Source organism: Ochotona curzoniae, unplaced genomic scaffold, assembly GCF_017591425.1.
Source record: "Ochotona curzoniae isolate NIBS_2020 unplaced genomic scaffold, NIBS_Ocur_1.0 contig_50, whole genome shotgun sequence".
Lineage (NCBI taxonomy): Eukaryota > Metazoa > Chordata > Mammalia > Lagomorpha > Ochotonidae > Ochotona > Ochotona curzoniae.
In genome coordinates, this window is record NW_024466446.1 from 8,223,647 (window position 1) to 8,240,459 (window position 16,813).

A 16,813-nucleotide genomic window follows, 5' to 3' on the forward strand; every position below is an offset into this window, starting at 1 on the left:
GTTGGTACATGACTCTTTGTTTGCAACTACTTGTGTCACCCCCTCTAATAATTTCCAGATTTGGGTTCTTATGTTCGACTTCCACCATGGTCTTTGTAGCCCCAGCTCTTGGCTCAGCACTCTCCACCCGCTCTGGCACCATGCTGAGCCTGCCCCCATTGTCTGTACAATATTTCTCCCACTTGCGGTTCAAGCAGTTCCCAGGATTAGGGAGACACCAGGAGTCCTATATAACTAGGTTGTTCATCATGCTGAATTTGCTGGAACCTGTTCGCTGTTAGGTCTAATGGCCACACAGACCTATTTTGACCCATACGATGCCAAAGTTGGTAATTTTTTGATGTGGGACCAGTGCAATGTACTGAGCACAGGGAGTTAGCATGAAGCTCAGCACATGTGCAGCTCACTGTTGTCCCTGCAGTCTTAAATTCTTTGCCACACTGTAAGAAATGGTGCCTGATGTGCCACTACTAGAGTTCTAGATCTGCTGGCCGTGAGTTCTGGGGGCTATCCGGACCTGTCTTGGGGGAAACCTGTAGGATGCCACTTCGTTACAGTTCACTGAGCCAGAAATGAATTCACTCCCAGCTCAGTGCATGCACAGTCCTACCCCATAAACCCCTGCCTCTTTAAATTGGTGACAAATTATTCAGTTCTGGGAGGCTGACTGAGTTACAAAATCCACCCTTTTCCCACACCACTTGTCTGGGATCTGCCGCTCTGTCTCTGTTCCTGGTCAGATCAAACAGACCAGCAGGACGGGCAGTTCTTTCTGGATTCACCTCCTGAGCTCTCTTGGGGAAAGTTCATTCCCACCTGGTTGCTGATGTAGTTCCCGCGGCCATTGCAATTCACATCTCCACTCGGTGAATGTGGCTGGGATATCTGGTCACTGCAACACCATATCGTTGTGTCTGCTGCTTTCCTGTGTCTGTCAGTCTCCAGGGTCCCCTCTGCTGCTGTTCTGTCCTTTCCTATTGCCTTGAATGTGCCCTCTGCTTCACACTGGCCAATATTTCTCCATCTGTTTAAATGTATTCTTACCCTATTCCACCATCTTGATTTTTCTAGTGATTTTTCTTTGTGAGTAGAAAGATATCCACCTTTCAAGTACAGATTAGCTTCTTCATTCCTGTGCTTTGTGAGAAGGGCAAAATTTCTCAAATTATGGGCACTGTATAAAAAAAGTCCAGACAGAGCCTTACAGCTACCTAGTATGAGAAGTTGTCACTTAGCATAAGAGATTTGCCTGCACATCATGTAATGAAGGTAGATGCTACTGTCTCAATTTTCAAAATGTTGTGTTGGGTCACACTCGTGCTTCCCCCAAGTTGTATCTTAGGGGAGTATAGGTAGCATTGCCTAATCAATCATTTTAAAAAAGAACTATTGATTTTGGTCATGCAGTACTGCTTGAAAGACTGTTTAGGTGGAATCCACTTGGAAATGATCTTGTGTGCCACCTGTTCGATGTCTTCCTGTGCCATCACACTGGCTGACAGGCTTGCAGAGATTCTCAGAAAATAAGAACTAATTCAACAGCAGCTCATGCTGTCACAGAACTAAATGAGTCCCTCTGTGGGCATACGTGAAGTGCACCACAAGGGACATTCTGGCCTCACTTAAGGAAGTGAAGTCTTTTTTATCTTTTGATGATGTTTACACAGTTGATCAGGGTAGGAAGGGTGGAGAACCAGGGGAAAATGGGTGAAATCATTGTTTCTGAATTTTCTTTTTCTTCCTCCTGTATCTATGGGAAGCCAGGGAGATAAGGAAAGAAGCCACAGCCAGCCTCCAACTGCTTCAGTACCCGGGGATGGGGAACAGCAACCTGAAATCATCCCAGGGTCCCTGGTGTAGAGCGTGCACCAAGGGTTCTTACGTGGTTTTGATAGTTCTGAAATGCTAGCGATTTCACTGATCCATGGATGAGGAAATCTTTCCAGGGTCCATTGGCTGACATGGCTCACCTTAGAGTCTGCATTCACCCAGATATTTGCTGTCAACACTTGGCTGGTGGTAATCCTGGCTCTTGTACTCACCAGTGGGAATCACACTCCAGCCAGGGTGTCTCCTTAGCTCCCCAGCCAGATCTTTTCCCAGGCACAGATCTTGTGCACGCCAGTGGTTGGTCTTACCCAGTTTGGCATAGCCTACCCCTTGTCTTGGCCTTTACCATTAAATGCTACTGCCTGGTCTGTCCCAACCTGCTTCTAGCTCCAATTCTTGCTGGTGGGTGTTGCAAGCTTGCTCTGACCGGTCTGCTCCCATCCCTGGTTCATGCAAACTTGGCAGGTGTGATAGCCTGGGCCGGGCATTACTTGCACTCCAGCCTGATTCTGCATTTGCCAGCATGCTAAGATTTGACTTTATTTTGCCCAGTCCACCTCCCTCTAGAACCAACCCATGCACTGGCCAATGAGTGGAGCTACCTTGCCCATCCTGATCAACACCCAGGCCTGAATCACATGCTTACCAGTGGAAGCTATGGCCCACCAGGAGAGTTTCCCAATTTCTCCCATCAGGCCTTCTCCCAGACCTTACATGTGTCATTGGGTGCTAGGACCTTACCTGGCTTTCCTCCCTCCACCTTTCTCCTAGCATCCTGGCCTTTGTGTGAGCTGGTGGATGTTGTGGCCCGGCCCATCCCACACTGTATTTTCACCTGTCTCTGTGGCTGCTATGGCCTGGACCATCCTGGCCTGATTCCAACCCCAGTACCCGTGAGTGTTGGAAGGTTCCGTGATCATGCCTAGGTCAGCCTGTCACTACTTCAGCTCCCAAGCAAACCAGTAAAAACTGCAGTTCCACAGGAGAGGGCTACATATCCCCTGTAGAATCTGCTGTATACATGATTCTCTCACGTGCTGGTTAGTGACATGACCCAGCCTAACATCACTGGTCCCCCATTCTGACTCTCACTGGTGGGTACTGTGATCCCTCCCTGCCAAGTTGGCCCAGCCCTAGCATCAATGTGCACCCGTTATTGGTGGTTAGTGGTGGTCAGTGTTAACTAGCCCAGCTCAGGTCTGCCATGTGGGCTGGTATGTTGGTCTGACCCTTAATATTCTTCAGCCTCTCTCCTTTAAACCACTCAGTTTCTGTCTCCTTGCTTACCTACAAGTATGGTGGCCTTGTTGATGGAATTTCCTCAGAAATTATTCCTCACCAGCAACATACTTCCTTAGTGGTCCTCCCACACATCCCATTACCGCATTCCCTGGGCAGTACACAGTCCCTGTGCCCAGGGTGCATGGGTTCCATATTCAGAAGCCCAGTCTTCCAGTGTGATAGTGTGCTGGCTTGGAGCTGTACCCACCCACCAGTGTCCCAAGCTCCTGGCATGTGTGCTGGCTTAGGACCTTGCCCCTCCTTCCATTCAAGTTCCCAGCCATTCAGAGTTCCCCACAATTAATCCTCCTGCACACCATGACAGCATGTTAACACTGCCAGATCTCCAGCACATACCTGCAGTGAGCACAATGGTGGGCAGTGCCCACAGTGAGTGGCACATGCAATCTGAGTTCGCTTTTTTTTTTTTTGGCTTTTTACAAGATATTTGATTTTGTAGAATTCAGTCTCAATCATAAAAATATATGAATCTGAGATGGTCTTTTCTGTAATAGTTTAAAGCACCATGATAGAAATGGGTAGAATTGCAAACAAGATTGATGTACCTATAGGACTGAGCAAAACATGATGGTCAATGGCTTTTGGATCCCAGCCTTACCAGTGGATTCAGAAACAGGCCTAAGTGTCTGCAAGATTCACTCTGGCACTTATGTTTCACATTTTAGCAGTACAGAGTTGGTGAATTGGCAGCAATGCAATTCTAGAATGGCAGAGGATCCGTCCGAATTGATGAGAGGATGGGCCTGCTGAAGCAGAAATACAGAGTGAGAAAGAAGGATAAAGGAGAGAAGGGAGGAGAGGAGGGAAGAGGATAGGAGATGAAGTTCCTGTAACCATTATCCTTTGCTGATTTTTCCATCACTTGCCAACAGAAGAGTGTTCCCTGTTGTTAGAAACATGCATGTGTTGTGATTCAGTCCAAAACTGACCTTCGATTTGTATGACTGGGGGAGAAATCCCGCAGTGTCCAATCAAGTCCACCAGGATGCCCCGAAGGATTAGGGTCCTGGCTCGTTATTCAAATCACCAATGTGCTTTTCTTGTCTTCACAAATAGTGGAGTTTGTTGTTTTATAATGTTGCCTACCTACTGGCTTTCTCAATAGTTTTTGGGTAAGATTCTTGACAATTAGAAATCTTAATCTCTCTCTCTCTCTCTCTCTCTCTCTCTCTCTCTCTCTCTCTCACACACACACACACACACACACACCTCATTGATAGCACTGTACAACTGTCTTATTTAAGCAAAAATATTTAGTTTTTTCTAAACAAGTATGAATTTTGTTGCGAATTACAAGAGTCTGAAAGAAAAACAAGACCAAATAATATAGTTCGTTTCTGTGAATATTGTATTCAAAGCATTTGATTGGACCATTCTTTTCTAGGAATGTTCACAAGTTCCTTTTAAAGAGGAAACAGCAGCACCGGAATTAGGACATCAACTTGAACTTCAGCAAAGTGGTCCGTTTTTCTATCTTGCCAGTGTATACAAGGATAGAGAGCTGACTTACAATGACGCTGTTTATTTGAGGCACTCAGGAGATCCTGCTTCCTGTCCCAGTCTTTTGGCTGCTTTCCGAAGTAAGGTGCTCCTGTGAGTTTGGGGAGGGTCCATCATCGTGCAGAATTCCACTGAGCCCCAGAATCCTCTGCATAAATACATCCTCAAGGTATATTCACTTTTCTGTCCCACTACAGTACTCGCCATCTGAGGCTTCCCATCTTTAGAAAAACACACAGAATATCTCTGTAAAGGAAATTGCTTCAAAGGAAGCTTGCATTTACCTACGTTTTTGGTATTGGAATGGAGGAGAATCAGGAATTATCGTGCACAATCACTAGGTTTCTATTCAGTAAAACAGAACAAAGCCAGCGTTATTGAGAGGTTCATACAGAAAATAGAGTGTAAGTCAACTCTTTTGGTTTCTGCCAGTGAGTTGAATTAATAATGATCATTAGTTAACACTTTTTTTCCTTTGAGTCCAAATTGCTAAGTTTGTACATCTCTAATTAGAGGAAAACAATGAGGAACAAACACCTGGTTTGCTAATCTGAGAATTTGCAAGACCTGAGCTGCTCAGAAGGTGGGGTTAGAAATTATCCAAAAAGAGAAGCATCAGAGTGGAGAGGAGTGGGGATAAGGAAGAAGAGGAGCAGAGAAAAGGAGGATATTTGCATCCATCCATTTACACAGGCACTCTGTGACATGAAGTGGATCCTAAGCACACCTGGGTGTAAAGGGGGAAAATGTTCTAGTTCCTTCATTCAACTGTTTTTAAAATTTTTTTAAAGATTTATTTTTATTGGAAAGTGAGATATACAGGGAGGAGGAGAGACAGAGAGGAAAATCTTACATCTGCTGATTCACTCCCAAATGGCCATAACGGCTGGAGCTGAGCCGTTCCAAAGCCAGGAGCTTCTTCTGGGTCTCCCACACAGGTGCAGGGTCCCAAGATCTTGGGCTGGCCTCGACTGTCCTCCCAGTCCACAAGCAGGGAGTTGGAATGGGAAGCGGGGCCACTGTGATTAGAACTGCTGCACATGTGGGAACCTGGCACGTGCTAGGTGGGGACTTTAGCCACTACGCTAACAGGCTGGGCTTCATATTGATATTTTTGCTTTATGTTCTATGGGGCCTGTTATAAAGGCAAACAATGACTAGACAAAATGTCATGTACTTAATATTGCATGGCATCAAGAACTACTAGCGGGCTGGCATAGAGAAGATATCACACTCACGTAGAGCTGTTGCCATCACACACGTTCTGCTCAAATGATGTCCTGAACTGCGAGCCCACTTCTCTGGCTCTGATCAGACACGGGATGTGGGGAGATGGGTAATCAGTGTCATCGCCCTTATCCATTTTGCAAGGGGGAAACAGCCAGACACGAAACCTGGTGAAGAATTGAGTGAGGCAGGTGAGGAGTATTTCTTTATTCTCTTTATACTGGTTGCAGAAGAATAGGTATCTTTTCCTCCATTGGGTAACCAGGAATAAAAAACTTCATTTTTGCAAACTCAGGCTGATGGCCTGGACAGAAGTAGCTTAGGTTTTCGGTGAAGTACTTAGGGTAGCCCAGAAGTGAATGCCCAGCCAAGTAGAACTTGTCATGTTCTTTTGGGAAAACATCCACTCGTGCTGTCAGTCGTGTGTATTTTCTGCTGTGATTTGGGGGACATGTGGCCGGAACAGCTGACGTAGTCAAACAGGTACTACCCTTTCCTGGCACAGAAAGATGTAGAATCCTGGTTAATAAACCCTCCATATGGGAAGCTACAGACAGTATCGCTTGTAAATAACAGCTCTTGAATAGAGGCAAGCAAACAAACAGATCCCTTCAATCTGGTCCTTTCAGAGAACAGAGCAAGAAAGGGAAAAAAAAATGATGTGTCAGAGGAACCTGTATTGATCCAAGGATCACTGGGCACTAAAATTGAAAAATAATGGTTTGTTAAGATGTAACCTTAAAGTCTCAATGGGAAATAATTGTAGTTATGCTTGTTTCTCAAGGAGTTGCCGTGTCCTTAGTTTGTGTCTATATGGTATAGAAAACTGTCTGTGGATGGGTGGTGTGGAAAAATACGCTATGGTGGTTTACCACAGGGAAGCCATTAGCAGTGGTCCTAGCAGGACAGTCCAATACGAAAGAGACCTAACCTTTGAAAGGAACTCGTACTTACAGCCTAGGCTCTGATCTGGGCTCTTCGTAGTAATGGTGTGAAGTGGTTCTTCCTTGCTAGCTCTCCATGCCTCTTTTAGACCTTCTGGGCTATACCCACACTGAGATCACTATTCCAGAAGGGTAGTTTTGCCTGCAAATCCTCCAGTGCTTCTACTCTGAGCAGTAGAAACAGTTTAGAGGCAAAATTCTTTGGATTTCTTTGAATTCTAACCAGCTGGCTGGTTCTGCAGAATGAAGAGCATCCTTCCCATGAGTGATTGTCAAAAGTCTTCTCCATTTAAAAAAGGGGAGGAAGAAGGGAGGTTGAAAGGCTTCTTGCTAAAATGTTCTTCAAAGACAGTAAAACCTGCTGGGTTTCCAGGTCCCTTCACTTAGCTCACCCACGCTCTTGGCTGCCCATCCTGGAGAACTGCTAAGACAGGAGTCTGGGTCACAAATGGACCTGCTTCTCTTGGCTCCCATGAAACACCTGCCAGAGGCCCCCCCCCCACACACACACACTTTTTCATTTTAAGAGAAGGAGAGAAATCAGAAGTTTCTTTTTTGTTTTAAAGGAGATGTTTAACAAAAGCATGACTTGGGCATCTTTATATATCATAGGCAAATACAGAAATGTGCTTGATTCATACCCTGTTACTGAAGTGTTAAACGTAAGTGTGGGTGATTTGTGGAATGTAGCAGAGGCAAACGTGAGCTGGTGATGGTACTTAGATCGCATAGGATATTCCTGATTCCATGAATCCAGTAATCTCAGGGGCTATGATGCTTAATGTGCCAAATACGGTCCCTGTGCCAGGATTATAAGACAGTTGGGACCGAAGTACCTGCTGTGGATGAAATTGGGTCCTTTGGATTGATGTTGTTGTCCCAGCCTCGAATGTTGACTGTCGATGGAGTCAAGAAGCCATTAAGTGTAATAAAATCGTAGGGTGGAACCTGGTCCTGTAGAAGTGGTATCCTTAAAGAGATGTGCATTTCTTTCTGTTGTCTGTTTTTCACATGAAGACTGGCTGAGTCTATCCGCAGGTTCACTCCACACCTGCAACAGCCACAAATGGGACAAGCAGCCAGAAACTCCATCTGGGTCAACCACATGGGTGGCAGGGACCCAAGAACTTGAGTCTTGCACTGCTTTCCTAGGTGCGTTAACGGGAAGTGCAGTAGCTGGCACTGTCGAGTTACGATTCCAGCATGATAAGTAGTGGCTTGATTCTCCATGCCTCATGATGAGTGTCCTTACGAAGGGAGATACCAAAAATACTCAATGGCCATCTCTCTGCCATGGGAACCACAGGTAAAAGGAAGTAGTTTACAAGCCAGAAAAGGAGTTCTGGTGTGAAATTTCAAGCTTGGAGTTCCCAGGTTCTTAAATTATGAGAAAATGAATTTGTTTTCCATATCACTCAGTCTGTTATATTTTATTACAGTAGCCCAAGTGTTAATAATGTAATGATTGCATTTAGACATACATTAAACTCAGTGGGACTGATGCATCCAGTTGAGGACTTATTTTGCAGGCTGTATATCGCAAGAATGTTGCTGTGACACAGGATTAGGTTGGATTTTTCTGCATTTGTCTCTGGAGACAATTGGTGAGCTGCACAAAGTGAGCTGTGTGTTGCTTGGTAGTGAAAAACCTCATTCTTTATCGAACAAAAAGGCCCTTCAGCTTAGGACACATCCCATTGATTCAATTAGGCCACCATGATCATTGGTTGTATTAAGAGGTCAAATTTCTCTTGAAGGATAGAGATTTACAACTCAAGAAAACATTCAAAAGAATATTTATTCAATAAATCAATGTACCATAGGCTTTGAAAGCACAAACAGCAGATGCCCAAGACTCCAACAACTCACAGTTGGGTGACAAAAGTCATTGTTCACAACCTCAGCCAACTTAGAGAAAATTGGACAGGAGCCAGCATCCCAGAGCTGAGTAGATATTATCCAGTAGTATCTTTTCAAAGATGAAATTTGTGAATATAAGAAGCTGTTGTTTACCAGACTTGGTAGCTTAGACCCTCTTCTCCCCTCCACCCACCTCTAATAGGATTTGACATGCAAAGAATTAGGTCTAGAATGTGAGCAAACCTAGTGAAAAACATCATTAGAATTTGGATCTACTTAGTCTCTGATATTGCCTCTAAAAATGCATTGGACAGTAAAAGCAGAATGGTACCACAGGGGCATGGTGCAGTGGCTCAAGAGCTAAATCTTGTAAGCATCGGGAGTCTGTCTGGGCACCAAGTCATATCCTGGCTGCTCCATATCCCATGCAACTCCCTGCTTATGGCCTGGCAGAAACTGGTCTAAGTACTTGAGAGCCTATGCTAGTGTTGGAGACCTGGAGGAGGCCTCTAGCTCCTGTCTGTAGATCGGCTCACCTCTGGCTGTTGTGGTTGTTTGGGGAATAAACCAGTGGATGGGAGATCTTTCTCTGTATCTCTTCCTCAGTAAGTCTGATCTGCCTTTCCAATGAAAAGACATAGATCTTTTAAAAAAAAATGATACCACAGTTAAAAGCTTTGAGTTAAATGTGTTGGCACAGAAATAGTAATATATTGTTCCATGAGGACACCGATTATGTAACAGAATACTATGATTATATTGCTGTAAGTAATACAGAAATAAATACAGATATGTAAAGGAGAATTCCTGAGAGATTCCCAAAGCATTGTGAGTAGTTATATCTGAAAGTTATTTTTCATGACTTTCTATTCTGCATTTCTAATTTCTTATGATAAACTTATGGATAAGTTATTTTTACAGAAAGTATTGCCCAGGAGAACAGTCGGGAAGAAATTGTGTGAGAGAAGAGTGATTAAGACATTGATTTTTTTTTTTTTTTTTGCACAAGGATTTTGTAAGGGAAGAACCTCTCTCACTGAAATGTGGAATTCCTACTGTCTGACTTCTGTCACATTCTGTCCACCAGAACTCTCACAATGATCTAAACACCAGAACTGACAAAGATGTGGGTGAAAATGGCGAAGCTAAGCCCTAACCATTTGGATACAGTGGGTTCAGAATAAGGCTTGGAAATCTAACCATTGGGAGTTGGTTGAATTGTGGTATAATTGTGATACCACAGGAGCTAGTCTTGGGGTGCAAAATGTTGGACTGTTGTCTGTATCACAAGCAATCTATCCGAGCACCAGCTCAATTCCCAGCTGCTCTGCTTTGGATCTAGCTCTCTGCTAATTTATCTGGAAAAAGCAGTGGAAAATGGTACAAAGCTTTGGGCCCTGGGAGAACTTGACCTCTCACCTTAGCCTGATCCAGTCTTGACTGCTGGGGCTATATGGGGAATAAATTAGCACATGGAAGATTTCTCTTTTTTTCCATATATGATTCTGCCTTTCAAACAAAATCAATAAATCACCCTTTAAAAAAAAAAAAACCTTGGAACTGTATATCCTTTAACAATGAGATGAAAAGACTGCTTAATGACCTAGGAATTTTTTTAATAGTATTGTGAATAGACTGGTGTGGTTACAGAATACATTGTGACTTTTTGAATAAGAGAAACTCAGACATACACACACAGAAATGTTAATACCATCCTCTGAATGATTATTGTCTCTTCGATTTATTTTGTAAATTGTTATACTTTTCTTATGTTAGTTACTTTTAAATTGCCATTTGCCTCCTCTCATTGATAGGGCTGTGATTGCAAAAAAAAAAAAAAAGCAAAGAACTGGTGGAAAGTTTCATGGTCATAGGTTGACTTTCTGGTACAGCGGTTGGGAGGCTGCTTGCTGTATCTGTGTACCATATCCAGGTGCCTGGTTCAAATCCTGGTTCCTCTGTATCTGATCTATCTTCCTGGTCATGTCCAGCCTAGGAAGCAACAGGTGACTGCTCCACCACTTGACTCCCTGCCATCCACGGAGAAACCCAGAATCAGTTCCGCATGTCTGGTTTCAGGCTGACACAGAACTGGCTGCTGCAAGCATTTGGAAGGTGAACCAGACTATGAAAGATCTCCTACTCCATCTCGCTGTCATTCAAATAAGTAAAATAAATAAATGGCTCATGATAGATGAATTTTTTTACATTTTAATTTGTTTATCTGAGCAATAGAAAAGTTCCATCTCACTGTATCAAATGTCTACAATGGCCGGGATTGGGCTGGGGCCCGAACCAGGAGCTGAGAACTCAATGCCTGTCCTCCACATGGGTGGCAGAAATTCAGTTAGTTAAGCTGCCACCTGCTGCCTCCCAGCATCTGACTTAGTAGCCGGCAGCACTCGGTGATGAAGCAAAGGCACTGATATGGGCCATGAGTATCTTGACAACTAGACCAAGTGCCTGCCCCAAGATAAGTTTTTTAAGGTTTTTTTCACTTGAAAGGCAGATATACAGAGAGAAAGAGATATAGAGAGAAAGATCTTCCATCCGCTGGTTCACTCCTCAAATGGCTGTAAACACTGGAGCTGAGCTGATCTGAAACTAGGAGCCAGGATCTTCTTCCTGGTCCCGCATGCAGTGCACGGTCCCCAGGGTTTGGGCTTTTCTCCACAACTTTCCCAGGCCACAGACAGGGAGCTGGATGGGCAAGTGGAGCATCCAAGAGAAAAACAGGTGCTCATATGGGATCTCAGTGGATACAAGGGAATGCCAGGCCCAAATTTTTTTTTAAATTTTTTATTTTCCATGATCTAGTTCCTTAGGCTCAGATATATCCCCTTCTATCCTCTCCCTGCTCCCTTCTCCCCTTTTCTCTCCCCCTTCCCCCACTGTTTTTCCTATATTATAGTAATAATATAACCCTTCAACAGTCACAAGTCCATCATTGTAATTAAGTGTGTCATGACATTGCCTGTAATGGTAGAAATTTGAGTATCCCATTGTTAGGATGTATTGAATAGAATATATCCTAAAGGATATGTAACAGTTTAATTGGGAGTCCATCTTAATTCAGAAGTAGATACAGAGTACCATATATCTGCACTTCCTGATATACTTGGTTCCATTATATGGCTCCTCTCAATAAATAAACATGTTTACCTAAATATCTATTGATCTTGTATTTTACATGAAGGTTGCCTTACATCAGAGATAACATATGATATTTGTCCTTTCTGGATTGCTTTATTTCACCGAGCATAATGGTCTCTAGTTGGGACTATTTTGTTGCAAAATGGTAGAATTTTGTTCTTTTTAATGGCTGAGTAAATTCCACCGAATAGCTTTTTTAATTCCATGGAGTAGATGTACCACAGTTTCAAAGAACTATCATGTTTTCATTAAAGAGAGATTCATATGGAAATGTTAGTGCTTTGGTGACACGAGGGCTTACCTCTTACGATGAGTCCCAATAAGCTGATGAGATAGTTATTGCTTAGGATATATTCCAAATTTGATTCTCATGTCTGTTTTGTTAGAGTGCCTCCATTTTTCTTGCTCCAGCTTTTTTTGGAGTACATAGCATTCTCATGTTCCAGGGATAGTGGGAGGAAGGGATGCCAGACACAGCAATTACACTTCTTAAAATATGAAGAAATTTCCCCAAATTTCATGGAAAAGGGAATTAAGAGAGAAGTTTATTTTTGGCATATGTGTTTTAATACATGCACAATTTTTATGATATGTTTCATAAAATTTCAAGGTACTTCATACATTTCAAAAACATTTTCTCCTAAGTAAATGTATTATTTAATTCCATTTTCAAAAAAAATTATGAAATGACTTTATATCCATTGCATAACAAACTATTTTTTCAGTGTGTCTGCTCCCACATTGGCTAGCCCAGGGCCCCATTGGCTACCCCATTAATTAAAATAATTTGATCAAATCTGTTAGTCAATTTTCCAGTTTTTCTCTAAACCAAGAGATTAAAGATTCTCATTCTTCATTGTACATGAGAATGGAAAAAAAAAAAAAAAGAGTTCTTGACCCCTCTAACGGAACATTGAATTGCAGGTTTAGGAAGATGATCCAGTGTGTAGTGTTAAAACCATCTTTCTAGATGATTTTGTCCTATAGATGAGGTTTTAGACCTAAAATGTTCTAGCCATTTAATCTGCCTTGATATTCTGGAGCAGGAAAAAGGCTATTGGATGGCAACGGGGAGGATAAATGAGAGGTTAACATCAAAGAGAATCCTGTAGATTTCAACACGATGGCTCAGTGGCTAAATCCTCATGTCACAAGCACTGGGATCCCGTATGGGCACAGGTTTGTGTCCCAGCTACTCTGCTTCACATCTAGCTTACTGCTTGTGGCCTGGGAATGGAATGGAGAATGGCCCCAATGCCTTGAAACTCTGCAAGCATATATGAGACCTGGAGGGGGCTCCTGGCTCCTGGCTCCTGGCTTCAGATTGGCTCAGCTCTGGCTGTTGAAGCCATTTGTGGAGTGAGCCAGCGGATGGAAGATCTTTGTTTCTCTCCCCGTCAATCTTGTCTGCTTTTCAATTAAAAATAGAGAGATTGGAAAGAAAGAGAGAGAATCATAACAGAAGAAACAAGGGTTCAAATCAAGACCAACACCAAGCTGTCACGAGAGCTTCTAAGTGGGTTAGTGTGGTGGAAGGGCAGGTGTTCTTTCAGGAAGAGAGGATGTGAAAGGAACAGAGGTAGGTGGGAATGTGAGTCCCAGCAAGACAAGGCCCGGAGCTTGTCCTGGGTCAACAGTGTGCGGACATGAAGGATGCAAGCCGTAAGTGGAGAACTGGTCATCATGCTTGGTGAGCAGACCAAGAGGACAGACAGTAGACGCTACACGGTAAACTTCAAGAGACATTTCTCAGCTGTCACAGCATTTGGCAACAGTTTCTGGTTGTTTGTCAATGACATCATTTCCGCATTGTTTTGAGCCTTCACTTCCATATTTTCCCTCCAAGTAATGGTGTGCATATGCTCCAGGTCATTTGCCATGTGTCTACACAGAGAATACTAAAGGACAGAACAGACAAGAAACTTTCCCCCGTGGAGAGAGAATGCAATTTTACACTTACAAAATTTTGTAGTCACAGATACATTTTTTTTTTTTTGCTTATCATTCATAATGAACTTTTCCAGAATACAAACTAGTAGGAGTCTGTGAGCACAGTACTGGGATCTTGCCTACATCCCATTGTACTATCCCACTTGACATTTCTGAATGCAAATACATCTGGCAAGTGTGATGAGGATGTCATTGCCTCCAAGTGGTACCCATTTCCACCTTGCTGTTTCTTCTCAGGCTGTTTGCTTCTTCCAATATTTTCACTGTCGGAATTTGTTTTCTGCAGAGTGTAACAATGAGGGTCTCTGGTTTCCAAGGTGAAGCAATGGATTTTTTCTTTTTGTCCTTGCAGAATTCAGTGCATTTTCAAATACCTTGAAAAGATGCCAGAATCAGAAAAAGACGTGTTCTGTGTTCAGCCAGCGGACAGAAGAAGCATCCGCAGCACAATACTTCCAGGTCAGGAATCTGTCCCTGCTCACATCGGCTTGTTTCAAGGGGATACTCAGCTGGGAACACACTCAGCTTGTATGGGCAGGAAATAATTGATGTCCTACGGCAAGAGGGCTCAGAGGAAGGTTTCCAGGACTTCGGTAACAGTATCACCTGCATTCAAAACCCCATGTTTAGGAGGCAGTCATATCATCAGAGATCTAGCTGTACTCCTGATTCCAGCTTGCTGCTAACGCGAACCTTGGAAAGCTGCCGATAATGGCCTGAATACTTGGGTCCTTGCCACCCAGGGGACAGGCTTAGATTTGAATTCTAAGCTCTGTACTTTGGCCTGGCTCAACCCTGGTCATTGCAGGTGGAGGAGCCAGGAGACCTAAAATTTTGCTATATTTTTCCCTTATAGATAAATAAATTTTTGAATGAAATATCTACAGGTAGGTAGGTAGATAGATGATAAAGTCTTATTCTTCAGTGATTCTTGGGTGAGCAAGTTGCCATATATTTTTGAACCTTTGTTTCTTCGAGTGTAATTCCGACTGTTACGAAGCACATCGTTTGGTATCTGGCCTAGAAAGATCTTTTAAACTGTCGCCATCTCAGTCATGCTTTTTACCACTGTCACTGTTGGTGAGGTTACAGGCACTGTGCCACCCAACCCAGTTCACCTCTTTGCCCCTCAGAATTACCATCATAAGTTCCTTCTGGCCAACCACATTCATCTCGTGTTGCTTTCCCCAGGCCTTTAACAGGCAGCTGGATCAGAAGTGGAACAGCCAGGACACAAACTGCTGCCAGTGTAAGATTACAGCATTGTAAGCAGCAGCTTTACGCACGATGTCGCAGCACTTCTTGACTGTTGCATTCTTGATCTGTTTGTTCTGATTCTCCACTCAAGGAAGAGACCCTGAGCATCAGTCTCACCCAAAAATATCTAGCCCTTCGCTAGAACAGGTGTCAGAAGTGTTTTTTCCTGCTTGGAATTCTACACCTTATCCATAGGAGTGTTTGCAGAAATGAAATGAGAAGCATGCGTTTATTTTGGTGTAAAAGCAATTTTAAAATCTGTATGTAGTATTTCATGATGTTCATGTTCCATATAGTATAGGGGGAAAATTATGACATGACTCCTTTGATCCCTCTGGATGGAGTTAGTGTGAACTGCTGAAGTCACATTATCTCTTAGCCTCAGCTTTTCTGTATGTCAAACCACACACCTGCCGTGTGAGCCAGACGCAGGTGAAGGTGCTGCCATGCAAGTTGTTGATCCCCCCACTGTGTCTTTTCCTTGCAGTTTTATGGCTTCATTTACCAGCAGCAGAACATGATGCAAGATTTTGTGAGGACAGCCACTTACCACAGAGCCATCCTCCAGAACCACAGTGACTTCAGAGACAAGGTAATGCTGGGAACAGACAACGCATCTCACCCTGCATTCAGGATCCTCATCAAGATCAGAATCCAAGTGAGGCTTTGGTAGAATAAACTGGGGTTCTGCAATTCCACTGCTTGGTGTCTCCCCCTAAAGGTTTGAAAAACAGGCATTTCAACAAATACTGTGCACACAAGTTCATAGCAGCTCAATCCAGGGTGCCCCCCGAAAGTGGAAAGAGTCCATTGCTCATCAACTGACCTGAACATTCCTGACGAAGAGGATGTGATTATAAGGAATGGGTAGGATGCGGATGGAAGGGAAGGATTTGCTGCTTCTGTCACTTTCTCTGATATCTCAGGTTGTGATAGGAAATCTCGTTCCTAGGGAAGGTTTTTGTCCAATTCCAGCAGAATTAAACCTGACCTTTTGATGTCCTCTTCATGGCTTGAGGATGTTTTCTGGAGGTTATTGATTGCAAGGAGTTGCTGTTATTCTTTAGGGACTGTTTTCATCTGGAGCCTAGTATCTATTTTTCTGTATTTATCGTCCATTTTTTCAATTCCAGTTCAGACCCTTAACTGCAATTTCCCAAACGATTGATCACACTACTTCTTTGTATTGAAAAGGCCTTTCACGCTTCTCCCTTGAATTGTGTCACTTGGCCATTTCGCATTTGCATCCTTTCCTCTGTAACAATGGGGATGCTGGGCCTGATCATCGTCTTTAAGGTCACTCTCCACTCTGAAGCACCCTTTGATTGCTTGTCTAAGAGAGGTTTCTGTGGCAATGAAGTAAAACAGGCATCCATCTGTTGGGATTTATGAAGGTGATAATTAATCACATGATTGATAATTAATGATAACCCTTTTACTCATTGAGTTCTGAAGCAGTTTAGAAAGAGCCGCAGATTTCAGACAGAAACAATATAGGCCTTGTGATTAATATTACTATTTGTAGAATCAGCCTTAAACCTGTGGGCAAACAAAATCTTCCTGTAACTTCCTTGCCCGTCTAGTTGAACTTGTCCGCTCACTTGTGTTCCAAACAGGTGACCCTGACAAATCCAGAGCCTATCAGACTCTCCACAGGAGAAGCACAAGGGTAGGCCTGTCAGAGCAGGTGAGCAGGCTGATTCCTGTGGTTCCCAAGGCTGGGCGTGCACAAGTAAGGCGAGTCCATGAGGAAAATGAGCAGTGGGAAGTAATCGATCATAATCCATAAC

General features: G+C 43.4%; 1 protein-coding gene across 1 annotated transcript in view; it reads left to right on the plus strand.

Moving 5' to 3' along the window:
• Nucleotides 1-16,813, plus strand: part of LOC121162019 (histone-arginine methyltransferase CARM1-like) — a 129,707-nt gene that overhangs the window by 26,123 nt on the left and 86,771 nt on the right. The window contains exons 3-4 of the mRNA XM_040988758.1: nt 14,119-14,225; nt 15,511-15,615. Of these exons, the coding sequence (XP_040844692.1) occupies nt 14,119-14,225; nt 15,511-15,615 (212 nt within the window). The remainder of the gene's footprint in view (nt 1-14,118; nt 14,226-15,510; nt 15,616-16,813) is intronic.